The 18,458-nt window shown below is 45.4% G+C and overlaps 1 protein-coding gene across 1 annotated transcript in view; it reads left to right on the top strand.

Moving 5' to 3' along the window:
• Positions 1-18,458, top strand: part of ipo11 (importin 11) — a 345,030-nt gene that overhangs the window by 74,460 nt on the left and 252,112 nt on the right. The window contains 4 exon segments of the mRNA XM_033029972.1: positions 2,911-2,981; positions 5,600-5,792; positions 17,782-17,820; positions 17,823-17,933. Coding sequence (XP_032885863.1) covers positions 2,911-2,981; positions 5,600-5,792; positions 17,782-17,820; positions 17,823-17,933 — 414 coding nt within the window.

The following is an 18,458-nucleotide window of genomic DNA, read 5'->3' as shown; positions in this document are numbered from 1 at the left end:
GATCCATGTCTGGTTTTGCTATTGCCAACCCGATCCATGATCCATGCCGGGTTTCCACTATGCCATCTGGTGGTACGCATTTAGCTAGAGGCAGTCTAATTTACGATGCTGTATCTTGTGGATTCCAATGCCATGGTCTCTGCATGTATTCTTAATAAGATACTTTATAAGAAATACAACCTGTTTGGATACTTTGGTGGCTCACAAGGCAGAGAATGCCACTCTGCAGACGCTCCCCTCGATCATCAATCACGGATGGCCGAGCAAGCAGCACATGCTTCTGCCTGCTGTTCAGGCTTACTTTCCCATCAGAGACAAACTTGTCATTGATGGTGGAGTCATCAAGAAGGGCCACAAGGCAGTGATTCCGGCATCGCTCCAGAAGGGATACTTTGACGCTGCACACAGAGGGCATCCCGGTTCCAAGGCAACCATGCAACGAGCAAAGAGCATGTTTTTCTGGCCTGCTATGTTGGATAATCTTGTTCAAAAAGTCCTGTGTGGTGTGCAACAGTGTGACACCACACCAGCAAAAAGAACCACTTTTGCTGTACCCTGTCCCTGACCTGCCTTGGTCCCTAGTGGCGAGTGGCATTTCTGACTGGCATGCATATCAATACCTGGTCTTGGTAGACTCTTACTCCGGGTGGTACTAAATTGATTTGCTTCGCTCTACCTCTGCAGCGGCAGTCATACAGAAACTAAGAAGACATTTCTCGGTTCATGGGACGCCTCAAACCCTCATGCCCGACAATGCTGGACTGTTCCAGAGCCAGTGTTTTAAAGACTTTGCAAAACTATGGGACTAAGCATTTCACCAGTAGTCCAGAATATCCTCAGTCAAATGGACTGGCAGAACGCCCTGTCTGCAGTGCAAAATAGGTCCTAGAGATGTGTAGCAGAGCCAGGTCTGACATATTCCTGGATCTCCTCAATCTCCACAATATTCCACCCGATTCCACGCTCGATTCTCCGGCTCAATGGCTCATGTCCAGACAGACCCGCACCACACTTCCCATCTCAAAGTAATTACTTCAACCCCAGGTCTATGAGCCTCAGGTAGTTCAGGCACAGCTGCAGCATAAAAGGCTGACTAAAAAGGCGTGCTACGGTCGATCCAGTCATCCACTCACACCGTTGGCAGAGGGACCGACTGTCCGGCTGCAGACCCAGAAGGGGTATGATCTCATGGGCACAGTCAAGGAGATATGCCCAGAGCCAAGATCCTATTTGGTTCAGTCGGAAGGAGCCTTTACAGACGGAACCGGACATATCCTAGCAGTGAATGAACCGGTGCCATCGCAGCAAGTCCTAGACGATTTTACAGACGACCCAGATGACGTGTTGTGGACAGAAGATGGAAATGCTTGTTTAAACGATGGACATGTAACAGCAGACCGTGAGCAGCAGTGTGTTTCAATGCCAGTGGGGCCGGTGCCAATGGTGCAATCTCCTGTCAGGCCTGTCGAGAAATCGCCCGCGAAACCTGTGCCGGTGAAGCCATCGCCGGTGAAGAAACTCCCTGCGAAGGTTATACCGGTGGTGGCATCAACTGTAAAGAGTACCACTGGGGGGCCGTACCAAACACGTGCGGGACGGGTCGGCGGGCCGAATCCCAGATACAAGGAATATTTCTAGATGCAATCTTTGGACTCCAACTGCCATTACTTTCTCGTATTTTACATTGCATCCTCCGCCGCTTCACTGTAGTTTGTAGTTAATTTTTACATCTATGTATATGATGTTTTTGCATTCTAAGTATTTAGCTTATGGGGCAAAAGCTTAAATAGGATGTAGATCAATCACTATTGCTGATCTGTTCCATGTCTGGTTTTGCTATTGCCAACCCGATCCATGATCCATGCCGGGTTTTCACTATGCCATCTGGGGGTACGCAATTAGCTAGAGGCAGTCTAATTTACGATGCTGTACCTTGTGGATGCCAATGCCATGGTCTCTGCATGTATTCTTAGTAAAATACTTTATAAGAAGTTAAACAACTGAGTGTCATTAACAGTTCTTTACAGCAATGTTGCTGTCTCACCACTGTCCGCCGCACCACTTGGATAATAAGAAGACATACGTCACGTTGCTGTTCATTGACTGCAGCTCTCTTCAACACCATCATCCCCATCAAACTTATTATCCAACTCGGGGAACTGAGTCTCTGCTCATCCCTATGGAATTGGATCCTCGACTTTCTCATTGGCAGACTACTATCTGTACGATTTAGCGATAAAGCGTACTCCTCAATATCCATCAACACAGGAGCACATCAAGGCTGTGTGCTCAGTCGCTTATTCTAAAGACTCCATACCCCTGACCGTGTAGCCAGATACATCACCAACACCATCTTGAATTTCACGGATGATACCACTGTTGTTGGACGAATAACGGATTATGATGAGTTGGAGTACCGGAAATAAATTAAAAATTTGAATAAAAATCTGTCAGAACACAATCTTGCTCTCAAGACGAAGGAGCTAATTGTTGACTTGAGGAGGGAAGAGTCGGATCTATGAACCTGTCTTCATCGAAGGGATGGTGCTGGGTAATGGTGGAAGGTACGTTGCTGTTCTCCCTTATGAAGCAAGTGTAAAATGCATTGAGCTCATCCAGGAGTGATGCCTCACTGTCACTTGAGCTATCCCTTGGCTAATTTGTTTCGAGTCTTAGTGGCATAGGCGTCTTTAAGTTCATGAGGTGTAGAATTTTTTTAAAGGATTGTTGTGAGTTGTCAGTTATAATCTAGTGTGATTTTCTGTTTTGAGAAATGAAAAGAAGCTTTGATATTATAATATCAGAGAATTCAATATACATTGCAAATCTATTGTGTGGATTTCCTTTAAATTTGTTTAATTATGATTAATGCTATTTTGAATACCCTGTATTATTTTGCCCTTTTTGTAGGTCGGCAAATCAATGCAGAGAGCTCTTGCAGTGAAAAGCTGGAGAAGACTATTATCCTGTTCACTAAAGTGGTGAGGACTTAATTTTATTTTGTAACTCAAATAGGTCTGATGCATCCACTAGCAGTTATACTTGGAAGCAACAGAAAGTAGATTAAAGGGCACCGCTAAATGCTGGAAACATTCTGCATTTCAAGGCAGAGTCGTGGACAGGAAAACAAAGTTAATATTTCAGGCTGAAGGTTATGAACATGAGATGTTGATTATTACAGTAATAGAGTCATACAGTTTTGTTTAAGAAGGAACTGCAGATGCTGGAAAATCAAAGGTACCCAAAAATGCTGGAGAAACTCAGCGGGTGCAGCAGCATCTATGGAGCGAAGGAAATGGGCAATGTTTCGGGCCGAAACCCTTCTTCAGACTCAGACAAAGTGTTTCGGCCCTATACGTTGCCTATTTCCTTCGCTCCATAGATGCTGCTGCACCCGCTGAGTTTCTCCAGCATTTTTGTGTACCTATAGAGTCATACAGCATGGAAAAGGGCACTTTGGCCCAGCTTGTCCTTGATAAAGTCCTAGCCTTCCCAATCTCTCCCTATAACTTAGACCCTTGTGTTCTGGCAAAGTTCTTGTAACTGCACTCTTTTCAGCTTAATGATTGTTTATTCCCCAATAGCATGGAATCGAAACTTGACACTGGATACTCCAAATGCAGCCTTACCACCGTCCAGCTGCAACATAATGTTCCAACATGTACTTAATGCCCTGACCGATGAAGAGCATTAAGTACAGTCAGGAGATGCCTTCTGACTGCTCTGTCCACCTGTATCACCATTTTTGGTGAACTTTGCACTGTTCTTCAGGGCCCTACCATTCATTGTGGAAGTCCGTCCATGCTTTGACTTCCCAAAATGCAACTTTGCACTTATCTGCATTTGAACACCATTTGCCATTTCTCGGCCCACTTACCCAGCTGATCACGGTCCTAATATGATTTTTGGTAACCTCCTTTGCTGTCTCCTATTGTGATGTTGTCTGAAAAATTAATAACGGTGCCTTCTACCATATCCAAATCGATAAAAGAATGAGGAACAACAAAGGGCTCAGTGGTGATCTCTTTAACACACCACCAGTCACTGCCGTTTAAGCTATGGAAAAATAAATCAACACAATTTTTCTTTCCAATTTTTGCTTCTTGACAAATGCAAATAATGTAGCTTTAAGTTATAGAAAATCACGATACAGCCTGTTTTCGAGGAGCAAACCCCCCCTAATTTGGTGGTGGTTGTACATGAATATAATTAAATATTAAATTGAATATTATTATCACTTGTCATTGAGTTATGAGATTTTTTTAAGGATTAACACAGAGATCAAGACCGACACTTACTGAATGTGTTTTTGTAATAGTAATATTGGGCACACTGGCATAATGATGAATTTATCAGACTTGTAATGCAGAAACCTGAAAAACAATCTGGAGATGATTTCAGATTTCACTGCAGCAGCCTCTGTGTGATTCCAGACACTGTAAGTGGAATCATGGTTGATACTTAACTATTTGAAGTGACCTCGTAAACCACAAAGCTATATCTAACCATAGTTTTAAGCACAGTCACCTGAATTTTGGAGAGGATTAAAATGAATTCTGAGTAAAAACCTTTGGCATTTCCCAATGCTAATAAAAACTGTTTGAAGTTTGTAAATTCTCCCTGGCTGTGTGCATTTCTCTTGGGTGCTTTGAAAATTCTCACATCCTAAAGATGTGTTGGCATGTTAATTGGCTGACGTAGGTTGTAGTAGATGAGTTGCAGGGGAATAATGGGGGAGTTGGTGGGCAGGTGAACAAGTATAATTTACAAGGTATACTTTAAGAGAGGGAATTAACGCAATGAGTCAAAAGACCTCTGCACAGGGAGTATTTAAGGTATGAGATTAGTAAAATCTCATACCTTATAGAGAATCAGAAGCAACCAGGAAAACTAAAGGCTGGTTTCAGTGTTAAAGAATAATAGTACTCAGCACCCATTCGTATGCTCCTAATTGAAATTGTCCTTCTACTGTGTTTGAAACCAGCTAATCCCATCTTCATCTTATAATTAAACATCAGTCATTCCATCCTTTAGTGAAACATCAAATCTTGAAATTTATGCAAAAAAAGGGCAGTGTCACCCTGAAGTCCTTTTGTTATCTACTGCACCCTTTTATGTAATCAATCAAAAGCCAATGATTGCACCTGAAGTCCAGCATAGAGGGTGTATGATGATGTCAGAGACCAGAGCCATCTCCTCCTGATCTGAGAGCTCGCCATCCATGGATCCTGTTACATTCTGCAGCAGCCAGCTGCCTGAAATGGGAATATAAAAATGGGGTATAAAAATGAACCATGCAAAATAGGTTGAAAGCTTTACTCATTCCATGCTTTTATTTCCCGACAAGTGCCAGAATTGTGAAGTATGTGGCTGTCCAAACAGCTACAGACTGTTTAGAGCAAGTGAGATTTGTGATTATAATCATTAAATGATAAAAAAAATATGGTCTTCACATTGGAAACGTTTATCATATTTCTGATTATCTTCACTTTTTTTTGGAAAACTATAATTAACAAATTGATATATAATGCTGGCTTATAATTTAGTCTTCTGCCCTACATACTGACACAAAATATGTTGTCTATTTTACTGATTGCAGCTTTTGGACTTTTTGGATTATCACCCATTTTCTTTCATCTCGTTGATTCGGAGATCGTTGGAATTTGCAGTTAGCTACACATTTACAAGTGCTGGTGAAGGTGCGGTGTTTGAGAGGTTCATTGTTCAGTGCATGAACCTCATTAAAATGATTGTCAAAAATGATGCTTACAAGCCAGCAAAGAACACTGAAGGTACATTTAATTCCATGTATGTTGCTTGTTATTCCTCCTCCATAAAGATCTTTTTCAACCTTTCTTCTCAAAGTGATTTCATCATATTCTATCTCTGGTTACCTGTGTTGTAGTAAATAACTTAAAGTAGGATGCATATTCGGATATATTCTACTGTGCTCTCCAGAATTTAACGAGTGACTTATGTAACTGCTGGAGAATTACAAACATTTTTGAGGAGAAAAGGTTCTGTTCTTGAAGTATTGATTTGAAAGATTTGCAGCATAAATACTGGGTAAACCATAAAGTGGATGGAATTAATGTAAGCATAATATTGACAAATGTATTAATTTTTCATATCATGCAGTTATTATAATGCGCAATGGCATTATGCGCATTATCTTGGAGAGCTGCATTACATTAACTTGGAAAGAGCTGCAGTCTGTTCAGTCCTGTATGATCTCTGAATTATGGCCTACTTTTAGTAAATCACTAGACCAAGTCTGTTCCCCCAACGTGCGGTTGAGGGGGGGCGGCACGCGGCGTCACACACATTAACCACCCCCCACACACACTAACTACCCCCCCGCACAAACGCTAACTATCCCCCTTGACAAGGAGGGGGGGGGGAACAGGGAGGGGGGAACGGGGTCGGTCCCACTTCGATCGGTGGAGGCATATGGAGTTGAGCGGGGCTGGTCCCGACATCGCGTGGGGCTCCACAAATCTTGCACTGTTCGAAAATCCCGCGCACCAACGGCCTTTCGGCCCGCAGGCACATTGAGGCCGTACGCAGCATCTCGACGGGCGTACGCAACGTCTTGACGTTGTATGCAGCGTCTTGATGGTGTACGCCTAGCGCGTGGCGTTGCGCGATGACGTCACCGCCCGGCGTGCCGTTGCGTGATGACGTCACCGCCCAACGCCGTGTGACGTCCAAATTCAGTCAACCCGCCTCCCGCCCAGCTGATTGGTGAATATGATGTCGGGATACGCCATACGCCTCCGCGGTTCGAATTGGGACCGGCCACGCGCGGCCGTACGCCTCAAGCGACCACGTCTGGTCGCGCTAGACGCATGCAATCGCATGTTGGTGGGACAGGCCCTTTATGCCCCTCGCGACAATAACTGACGCCGCCATGTTCAAGCCGGTGACCTCCGGTGATCTCCCGATTTGCAGAGCATTTTGAGAAGGGGGGGGGTTGGAGTGAGCGGGCGGGCGAGCGTGGGAGCTGCGGAAGGCGTGGCGCGAGCGTACTTGGAGCGGGAGGGGGGGGGAGTGGAGGAGAGCTGGGCTGCCAAATGAAAAGAGAAAGAAGCGGCTTGGATTGGTCGGCATGTTGGCATTGTGACGTCAGCAGCTGGTAAGAGCCGTTTAGATTTTTTTAATTGAGTTTTGTTTGAGTTTTGTGATCAATTTTACTCAAGATCTGGGGAAATAATTGACCAAGGAGTGGATGTGCGAATGTAAAAGTAAAATCGCTAGCGAAATGGTAAATACCTTGGCGTTTTTGCGTCTGGTTTTGCGGAGTAACGAATCAAGGGCAAAATTCAAAGGCAAAATGACGCAAAATGGGATACACACGCATGCACACACACACACACACACACACAGTTTTAAAAGTTTATAGATAGATTGTATTGTGTCTCTCTTGGTGTCTCTATGATCTTTACCATGTTGGGTGCATGAAGGTTCTGTAGAGTTTAATGCGACTGTTGCTTTTCAGTTCTATGTCTTCAGAAATAAACCCCAATGCCTGGAGCATTTTGTATGACATTAAACTACTACATAAGGCCTCCCTGATCCTCCTGCTATTCTTTCCCATATAAGTGTTATTTAGTGTTTGGCCTCATTTTTTAAAATGTACCACTTCACAACTACTTTCAAATATATTTACTCCAAACATATTCCGTATTTATAAATGTGTTTTTATGTATGCAGTTGCATTCTTTCATCCATATTATTTTTTTGAGCTTGATGCCATTATTAAAAAGTTAGAGATTGGTATCCAAGTCCAAATAATTTACATAAGTGGTGGTCTCAGCCCCGATCCTTGTGGAATGCTGGAGTAACTCAGCCAGCCAGACAGCATCTCTATACTGTTCAAAAGGGAACTGCAGATGCTGGAATATCGAAGGTACACAAAATTGCTGGGGAAACTCAGCGGGTGCAGCAGCATCTATGGAGCAAAGGAAATAGGCCGAAACCCTTCTTCAGACCCTTCAAACCCTTCTTCATCTCTATACTGGTTCCCTACTGCTATCTGCCTCCTGAACCAATTGCCCCTCTCATACTGTGACTTCTCTTACTCCTAATTTTTTGATTTCCAGTTACTAAAATTGACACTGAAAAAATTGAAACCATTATTATTGGCTCTTCTGTGTAATATGAATCATCTCTTTCCCTGGCTACTAGCTCAAGTTGCACCATTGTGTTTGCAGCCTCAATCTTTTGTTTATTCTGTGCTGAGTTTTCACTGTCATACCCTTTCCATCACAAGGAATAATGTTACACAACCATCACTTGTATAATGTTACCTATTTTCTATTTTGTCTTTTCATTTTCTGGGCTTTGTGTGTTGGTACTGAGGCCAGTATGCGTTGCCCCTCCTGAATCACCCTTGCAAAGGTGGTAGTGAGCCACCTTGTTGAACTCCTGAAGTCCTGGTGAAGATACTCAGATTTTACTAGACTAAGTTGGGTCCCAGCATCAAACGGGAGGGCTGGTCACCAACGCAATATTCCACCTATCCACCAATTCCAATTCTGCTCGCCAGTGGGGGGGGGGGGGCGTCTGTTGCGCTAGTATGGGTGTTGCGGGCCGAAGGTACTGGTTTCCAGAGGGCTAGTATAGACATTGTGGGCCGTATGGATGCTTGGGCAGACATCCAACTGTTGCAACGATTTTAAAAGCCAAGCCATTCATTTTGTGAACACAAACTTGTTAAAAAAGGGCGAGGCAAACAATTGGACTGCAGACACCCGACAACCAAATTTCATTTTGTGAACACAAACTTGTTTAAAAAAAGGCGAGGCAAACAATTGGGCTGCAGACACCCGACCACCAAAATTCACTTTGTGAACACAAACTTGTTAAAAAAAGAGGCGAGGCAAACAATTGGGCTGCAGACACCCAACAACCAAAATCCATTTTGTGAACACAAACTTTTTAAAAAGGGCTGCAGCCACTTTACAGCCGCATCGAGGGGACTCACCGTGGAGTAGACGTGCCTTCAGTGTTATTCGCAGCTCAGAGAGCCGTGAGCTGTGACCCTCTCGCTTCCTGGTTCTGGCAGAGACTGAGTGAGGCACAACACTTCCTGGTTTTATAGTTCCTCCCCTGCCGCCAGTGGGGGCAGCAGTGAGAATGGGGAATTTTGTAAAAACATTAATATCTCTCTCATTTTTCATCGACGGAAAAAATCCTCCACACTCATACGGCGGAGGGGGGCTCTGAGCGAGGTGGCCAAAAATGACGGCCATAGGTGGCGGTGTTCTCTCGGAAATCGCAGCACAGTCGGCCAAAAGCGGTCAAGATCAGAGATTTAGTAATATACTAGACCAAATGCAGGCCCGTTGGGTCTGTTCCCCCAACGTGCGGTTGTGGGTGGGGGTGGGGGGGCAGGCGGCATGCAGCGTCACACACACTAACTATCCCCCCCCCCTGCACTCACGCTAATTACCCCCCTTGATATTATATTAATATTATTAATTTGCTCCTTTTACCCCATAACCACCCTATCTACTGACACATAGCCCCCAACTTGCAGTCACATCTAGAGAAGGGGGGGGGGGGTAGAGAGTGAGGGCAGAAAGAGAAGGGGAAGAAACAGAGAGAGAGACAGAGACACAGAGAGAGGGGCAAGAGGGAGAGGGGTGTGGAGAGGAGGAGAAGAGGGAGGGTGGGAAAGGTGGGGGAGGAGGAGAGAGAGAGAGAGAGAGGGTGAGAGTGAGGGGGGGAGTGAGGGGGTGCTGAGAGGGGGGTGAGGTGGGGAGCAGGGAGAGGGAGGGAGGGGCGAGGGTGGAGGGAAGAGGGTAGGGGGTGTGGAAGGGAGTGGGGAGAGAGAGGGAGGGTGGAGAGAGAGGGAGGGTGGAGAGGGGGGTGAGGTGGGGAGGGGAGGTGGGGAGCAGGGAGTGGGAGGGAAGGGGGTAGGGAGTGTGGTAGGGGGTGTGGTTAGGGAGGGCGGTTAGGGGAGGGGAGGAGGGGGAGAAAAAGAGGGGAGAGGAGAGGAGGGAGAGGAGAGGGGGGGATGGGGAGAGTTGTGGGGAGAGAGGAGGGGAGAGAGACGGGGGAGAGAGAGAAAGAGAGGGATAGGGAGAGAGAGATGTGGGGAGAGAGAGGAGGGGAGAGAGAGAGAGAGTGCCTTTTTACTTCAACCCAAACCCCCCAAACAACCATTTGCAGGCATTGCTTACTCACAGCTGTGTAGATATTTGTTCAGTCATTCAGAGCTCAGAGTGCCCTCCAGCTTGCAGACACTGATTGAGGCACACCACTTCCTGGTTTTATAGTCCCTCCCCCTCCCTCCAGCGGGGGCAGCAGAGAGAATGGGGAATTTTGTAAAAACATTAATATCTCTGTCATTTTACATCGACGGGAAAAATCCTCGGCACACACGCGGCGGAGGGGAGCTCTAAGCGAGGTGGCCAAAAATGACGGCCGTAGGTGGCGGCGTTCTCTCGGAAATCGCAGCACAGATGGCCAAAAGCGTCAAGAACAGAGATTTAGTAATATAGAAGATAGAAGAAAGATAGATAGATTTGCCCTTAATCGTGAAACATACCTTACCCAATTTCTCTTTTGCTACATTGTTACTGCATTGCATCAGTAAACCAAATATTTTATATTTAAATTGATGCATTTTAACTTGTTAATGGTTCCCTTACTATGGGATTTTTTTCAATCTTAATGTGTAAATCTCTCAAATATAAAATTAATGTAAAAACATTTAGGTAAGAACATATTAGAAATGTTGCTTGTGCACTTTTATCTGTATGCTTCACTTCCAGGCATCACTTCTGAATAATGTTTTAATTATAAACTTAACACTTTCTCAATTTAGTTGTTGCAGCTGCATAATGTAATAACAGATTGGACCTATAATTCTGTTCTCATGACTTTTTGCACTTATCTCTCTGGTTCGCCTTTAAGCTTTTCAGCTTCAATTTTTTTTAATTCCCGACCACACATTCATTGTCTTCTATAAATAGCCCTGAAACAATTTCTTGACATTTTTACCTTTCACATGCAGTGTCATTTCATCTAAGCTTTTCCGTTCATGTTCTCCTCCGCATTAACAAGTTAATTAGAGAATTATGAGAATCAGATCAGATTTTAGTTCCACCTGAAACTAAATGTGCTTAGTTAAGACAGACACGGGAGCCTCTTGTTTCCAAATCAAAGGCAAGTAATAACTTTTTAAATAATTATGTTTGACAGCTTATAGAAATAAGTAGCAATTTCATCCTCTGAAAAAGATAATACCCCAAAATCTATCGTTTGGTTTAGGCTATAAAAAAGATGATTATCCTGTTGTACTTTTTCTTGTTGAAGTAGAAGTTGCAGTTGTATTTTAGTGGAGAAGTTGTTGCCCTGCTATGGCACTCTTTTCATTGTGTTACTTCTGCAACATCCTCATTGTTCTCTATGTATTTTAAGTGCTCGTTTTTGCATCAAAATATTTTGTTAGTTTGCAATGCCAATTCCCGAATCTGTTTTTATGTTTTAATTCTTGGCTAGGTCCTTACTAGCTTCTTACTATGATGTTATGTTTCATTCTGTCATTTCTGCCTATCTTTCTTTGTTTTTCCTTTTTCTGTCTGTCATTATCCTTTTTTCTCCTACTATTATCGAACCAGAAACCACATCGTTCAAAATGGCGGCGGCGCGGCAACATCGCGACGCCCCGTGTCTCCCCAGGATTGGAGAAATAGCGACAATTCCCCTACCTGTTTCAAGGCTGCTCACACGGAGCAGTCTTGTATCCCTCTCGTACAGCCGACAGGAACTTCTGGACTTCGGTTCCTGCGGTTGCAACAACTTTCTTGGCGATCTCCGTCTCGCTCCTGAGATCGTCAGAGCAACGGAGCACCGGAGCCGCGGAGCTGGAGAACGCCAGCGGAGCCGCGGGGCTGGAGAACGGCAGCGGAGCCGCGGGGATGTAGAACGCCAGCGGAGCCGATGGGCCTGAGAACGCCAGCGGAGGCGCGGAGCAACGGAGCGGCAGAACACCAGCGCGCACCAAGCCAGCTCGGCCGACCGGAAGCACCAACAGACGGCGACACATGTACGAAAGCACCGCCGGGGACGCAGAGGTGGGTTAAAGGCCAGGTTAGAGCTAGCCCCACACAGGCTAGCGATTCCTAGCCTTTTCCTCGCCAACGTACGCTCACTGGCAAACAAAATGGACGAACTCCGGCTAAGGATCACCTCCCACAACTGGACCAAAGATTGCAACATCCTGATCTTCACGGAAACTTGGCTCAACATCGACGTTCCTGATAGCGCCATCCAGCTAACGGGACGTCATTTACTCCGAGCGGACAGGACAACAGACTCCGGTAAGACCAGAGGTGGGGGTCTGTGCATTTATGTAAATAAAGCATGGTGCACGGACTCCACCATCATCGAGAGTCACTGCTCAGCTAACCTTGAGTTCCTCTTGGTTAGATGCAGACCGTTCTATCTGCCCAGAGAGTTTACCTCCACTGTTGTGACTGCAGCCTATATCCCTCCTGATGCTAATGCCAAACTTGTAATGAAAGAGCTGCATACTGCCATTAGCAAACAACAGACTCACAACCCCGAGGCAGCCTTCATTGTTGCGGGTGACTTCAATCACTCCAACTTGAAGACTGTACTCCCCAAATTCCACCAACATGTCTCCTTCCCCACTAGAGTAGACAAGACACTGGACAAAGTCTACACTAACATGGCTGAAGCTTACAAAGCCGTCCCCCTCCCCCACCTTGGTCAGTCTGATCACCTCTCATTTTTCCTGCTCCCTCAGTACTCCCCACTCATCAGACGGGTTAAACCCACTGTGAGGACAGTTAAAGTCTGGTCAGAGGAGGCGGACTCCACACTTCAGCAGTGTTTTGGAAACACTGACTGGAAGGTGTTTGCAGCCCAGGCCACCCTTGACTCCCACACGGACATTGATTCCTACACATCCTCTGTTCTGGACTTTATAAACTCCACCATAAATAGTGTCACCTCCCTCAAACGGGTGACCATATTCCTGAATCAGAAGCCATGGATGAATAGCGAGGTCAGGCTATTGCTGAAAGCACGGGACACCGCTTTGCTCGAGCCTACAGTTCATCCAGGGCTAACCTGAAGAGGGGCATCAAGAAGGCCAAGCACTGCCATAAGCTCAGGATTGAGGAGCATTTCAACAACAACTCCGACCCCCGACGCATGTGGCAAGGCATCCAGGCCATCACGGACTATAGACCCTCCAACACCACCCCCACATCCAGCGACGCCTCCTTCCTTGAGGAGCTTAACCACTTCTATGGCCGCTTCGACAGGGACAATCTAGAGACAGCCATCAAGGCTGTGCTCCCTGCTGATCACCAACCCCTCACACTCACCCCCTACGACGTGTACGTGGCATTGAGTAGGACTAATGCACGTAAGGCCGCTGGTCCTGATGGCATCCCCGGGCGCGTCCTCAGGGCCTGTGCTGCCCAGCTGACAGACGTCTGGATTGACATCTTCAACCTGTCACTTGCCCAAGCAGTTGTCCCCACGTGCCTTAAAACCACCTCCATCGTGCCGGTGCCAAAACATTCCACTGCGGCAAATTTCAATGACTTCCGCCCAGTTGCACTTACTCCCATCATCACCAAGTGCTTCGAGAGGCTGGTCCTGGCACACCTCAAAGGCTGCCTACCCCCCACATTGGATCCCTATCAGTTTGCCTACCGCAAGAACAGGAGTACGGAGGATGCCATCTCAACGGCACTTCACTCCGTCCTCTCCCACCTCAACAATAGAGACACTTACGTAAGAATGCTGTTCATCGATTACAGCTCAGCATTCAACACTATTATACCCTCTAAACTGATCACCAAACTCGGTAACCTGGGCATCGACCCCTCCCTCTGCAACTGGAAACTGGACTTTCTAACCAACAGACCCCAGTCTGTTAGGTTAGACAAGATAGATAGAGATAGATATAATTTATTGCCACACAACCAGGGTTGGTGGAAATTTGGGTTGTCAGCAGCAGTACAATAATAAAGAACACACAATAAAACTGTAACACAAACATCCACCACAGCATTCATCACTGTGGTGGAAGGCACAAAAATTTGGCCAGTCCTCCTCCATTTCCCCCCCGTGTACAGGACCAGAGTCCAGTCAGTCCAGGATGGGCTCTTCCCCACCGGAGACCGCGGCTTTAGATTGTTGTAGGCCGCAGGCCGGCGGTCGAGATTTAAAGTCCCCGCCGCAGCCAGAAGCACCGTAGACTGCAGGGCCGGCGGTCGAAGCTCCCCTCCAGGGGTGATGGTAAGTCCATGCCGCACCCGCGGTAGAAGTTGGCCGCGGGCCGTCAGTGATGGCTTCTTCTTCCCCCGGGTCCCCCACGAGGGATGCCGGGCTGTAGACGCCGCACCAGCTGGAGCTCTGCAGACCGCGACTTCAGGCTGCGACTTCAGGCTGCCGGCTGCCGCGGGCCAGCGAAACGGAGTGCTCCCCTCCAGCGAGCCCCAGCGAGGGTCGCCTGCTCCACGCCGAGAGTCCACGCTGCGCCCGCCGCTGAAGCCCCGGGCGTGTCTCCGGGAAAGGCCGCGTCGATCCTTGATGTTAGGCCACGGGGGAGGCGACCTGGAAAAAGTTGCCTCTCCATGCAGGAGGCGACCGAAGCGGTTTCCCCCTTAACCCCCCACACCACCCCCCACACAAAACACACGAAGAGACACAAAATACACACTTTAAAACATACTAAAAAATAAAAAAAAGCTGGAAAACTGAGACAAGCACACCTCTTCAACCCTCACCCTGAACACCGGCGTTCCACAGGGCTGTGTGCTGAGCCCCCTCCTCTACTCCCTCTTCACCTACGACTGCACACCTGTACATGGTACTAACACCATCATCAAGTATGCAGATGATACAACGGTGATTGGCCTCATCAGCAACAACGATGAGTCGGCCTATAGGGAGGAGGTCCAGCTCCTAGCAGCATGGTGCGCTGACAACAACCTGGCCCTTAACTCCAAGAAGACCAAGGAGCTCATTGTAGACTTCAGGAAGTCTAGGGGCGGCACGCACACCCCCATCCACATCAACGGGACGGAAGTGGAACGTATTTCCAGCTTCAGGTTCCTGGGGGTCAACATCTCCGATGACCTATCTTGGACCCACAATACCTCAACTCTGGTCAAGAACGCTCACCAGCGTCTCTTCTTCCTGAGGAGACTGAAGAAGGTCCATCTGTCTCCTCAGATTCTGGTGAACTTCTACCGCTGCACCATCGAGAGCATCCTTACCAACTGTATCACAGTATGGTATGGCAACTGCTCTGTCTCCGACCGGAAAGCACTGCAGAGGGTTGTGAAAATTGCCCAACGCATCACCGGTTCCTCGCTCCCCTCCATTGAGTCTGTCCAAAGCAAGCGTTGTCTGCGGAGGGCGCTCAGCATTGCCAAGGACTGTTCTCACCCCAACCATGGACTGTTTACCCTCCTACCATCCGGGAGGCGCTACAGGTCTCTCCGTTGCCGGACTAGCAGGTCCAGGAACAGCTTCTTCCCTGCGGCTGTCACACTACTCAACACTACCTCGGTGACTGTCAATCACACCCCCCCCCCCCCCCCCCACGGACACTCCTCCCACAGGAAAAACACTATGACTGTATGCATGTAAATAGATTTATTTATTGAAATCATATTCTATGTCGCCCTCCAGGGAGATGCTAACTGCATTTCATTGTCTCTGTACTGTACACTGACAATGACAATTAAAGTTGAATCTGAATCTGAATCTGAACATTTCATGCTGAGTTTTTACTATTTCAGTAGTCTATAAATATGCAGGACCCCATTACTTAAGCAGCCCTCTGAACCACATGCTATGTCTGTGTACTGCCAAGTATCTTCCATAAATCTAATGGTTTTATTACTGTTACTAATTGCTTTTGTGCCTGTCTTAAATCCTTATACTTCATAAGGAGGGATGAATATTAACTCATTTAACTGAACTCAAGTTTGGATTTCCATGCTCAGATAATCAGACATCAAAATCCTGAATTAACCCTGACAGATTTGCAGAATCTCATTATTTTAATTATTTACAACCATTTAAATAGTTCTGAAATGTCTCAAATGTTGCTTACAATTATGATTGGGGTAGGTTTCAGTGCGGGCATTGCTCAAGCAAGGGGGCTTAAAGTCCTCAATTGTCCAGACCATTCGACATCGGTCAGAAGGAGGGACCCCAACCCAAACCGTCACCTATCCATGTTCTCCAAAGATGCTGCCTGACCTGCTGAGTTACTCCAGCACTTCATGTCTTTTTGTATAAACCAGCATCTGCAGTTCCTTGTTTCGACATACAGCCATTGGTCATTGATATCTGGACCAGATTTTTTTTAAGGATTAACACATCATCCTTATTATTAATAGTTAAATTCGCAGGCTCAGCTGTGTCAACAAAGATAACAGTTCTCTGGACTTGAAGCTGCCAAAGAGAGTTGGGGGGATTGGAGGAGTTGGGGTTTGGAAGTGAGGGTGAGAAGAGACAGTGGGTAATGGGAAGAATTATTGACCTGGACAAGTGTGAGGGAGAGGTTGTGGTTTGTGACAGGGAGAAAAGATTTTCAGAGCAGAAACAGCTATCAAAAGTGGAATGGGACAGAGGTGGATGGGGAGAGGTGGTTATGTGCACAGGGGTGATTCATCTTTGCTTATGAACCTGAACCTTGAAAGGTCGGTACCATATTTTCATTTTCCTTCTTTAAAATTTCATTGTCAATACAAATACATTTTATAATTTGGATTTTTTCATCAGTTTTGGACTGAAATTCTTGAGGTCTGGAATGTAACTAATGAGAAATGTTTTTCATTGTCAAATGTTCACCTTTTGAAAAAAATGTCACAATGTTTTAATAATATGGGCATTACAACCTATATTTCATAGCTTATTTTTCCATTTCTACAACCTTTAAATATTGTTACATTTTACAGCTATTTCAATGTGTTCACTAATGTAGTGATCAAACAATAAATTGAGAACTGATTCGAGACAAGATGCACCACTATCTTGAGTGCAACTATAAATGCTCAGTGCCTTGCTAGTGAGGCTCAAATGTAGTCCTAGAGTCATACAGCGTGGAAATAGGCCCTTCGACCCAACTTGCCCACACTGGCCAACATGTCCTAGCTACACTTGTCCCACCTGCCTGCGTTTGGTCCATATCCGTCTAAACCTGTCCCATCCATGTACGTGTCTAATTGTTTCTTAAATGTTGGGATAGTCCCTGCCTCAACTACCTCTGGCAGCTCATTCCATACACCCACCATCCTTTATGTGAAAAAGTTACCCTTCAGATTCCTATTAAATCTTTTCCCCTTCTCTTTAAACCTATGTCCTCTGGTCCTTGATTCCTCTGGGCAAGAATATGTCTGAGAATCATTTAAAAAATAGCAATCCTTATTGAAAATAAGTTTAAAAATTAAAGCTTTAGCACATGAATTTGATTTAGAATTTCACCTCCAATTGTTTTGCATCTTAAAGTCCGCATATTTTTTTGTCTTTATCTTAAGCGGCTTGAATCCCTTTAGGTTTTTGCTGAAATATATGAAAATGTTGCAGAATAGGTCCCTTGTGACTTTCTTTCGACATACATTAGCGGAAATTTTGTTTAACTTGAGATCTGTAGCTGTAATTGTGAAGAAATTGGTGCATAAGTGCATTACATTGACGAGAACGTTAATCAGATGGAACATTAATGTTACAATATATTATAGCTGATATCATTTGTTTTGCATATCATTTTAGCAAGCAAGCCTGAAACTTTGGAAGCACACAAGATAAAATATATTTTTTCAACCATTCAACTTTAACTGAAATCTGTAGAAGATTGGTATCGCATTATTTCCTTTTGACACCTGAGGAACTATCTATGTGGGAGGAAGACCCTGAAGGTTTTGGTGAGTTTTGAAAAATTGATATTTCAATTCTTTATAAATCATTCAAGACATTTGTCTATTATAAATTTTCAGGTTATAGGTTTTTGATGTTCAAAACATCTACACACAATATATTTTGAAACATTAAACTTGCAATGGGTTCCATGCACTTAGCATGAAATGTTCATTTCTTAAATACCTTGGGTGAACATTTACATTACAACTACTGAAACATAGAATGCACATTAATTCTAAGAGCACAAAACCCACGTGGCACAATTTAAGTTTGAAAGATGCCATCATCCTAAATATACATCACAGTTGCCTGTGTGTACGCTTTTAGATATTTTCCTTTGGAGCATTATTATCTGGATTTGTATCCACGTAAGATGCCACAGGCGAATATAAAGCTTTTTTTGATGAAATCTTTGTTGGTTTACACCTTGACACGATGTGCTAGTAAACTGATTTACTGGTTGTCAAACCCACTGAGTAAAGAAGATTTGTATATATAAATATAATCAAAAAATGAATTACAATTTGTCA

The sequence above is a fragment of the Amblyraja radiata genome, chromosome 1 (assembly GCF_010909765.2).
Source record: "Amblyraja radiata isolate CabotCenter1 chromosome 1, sAmbRad1.1.pri, whole genome shotgun sequence".
NCBI lineage: Eukaryota > Metazoa > Chordata > Chondrichthyes > Rajiformes > Rajidae > Amblyraja > Amblyraja radiata.
Note: the sequence above shows the minus strand (reverse complement) of the source record. Positions and strands in the feature narration are given on the sequence as shown.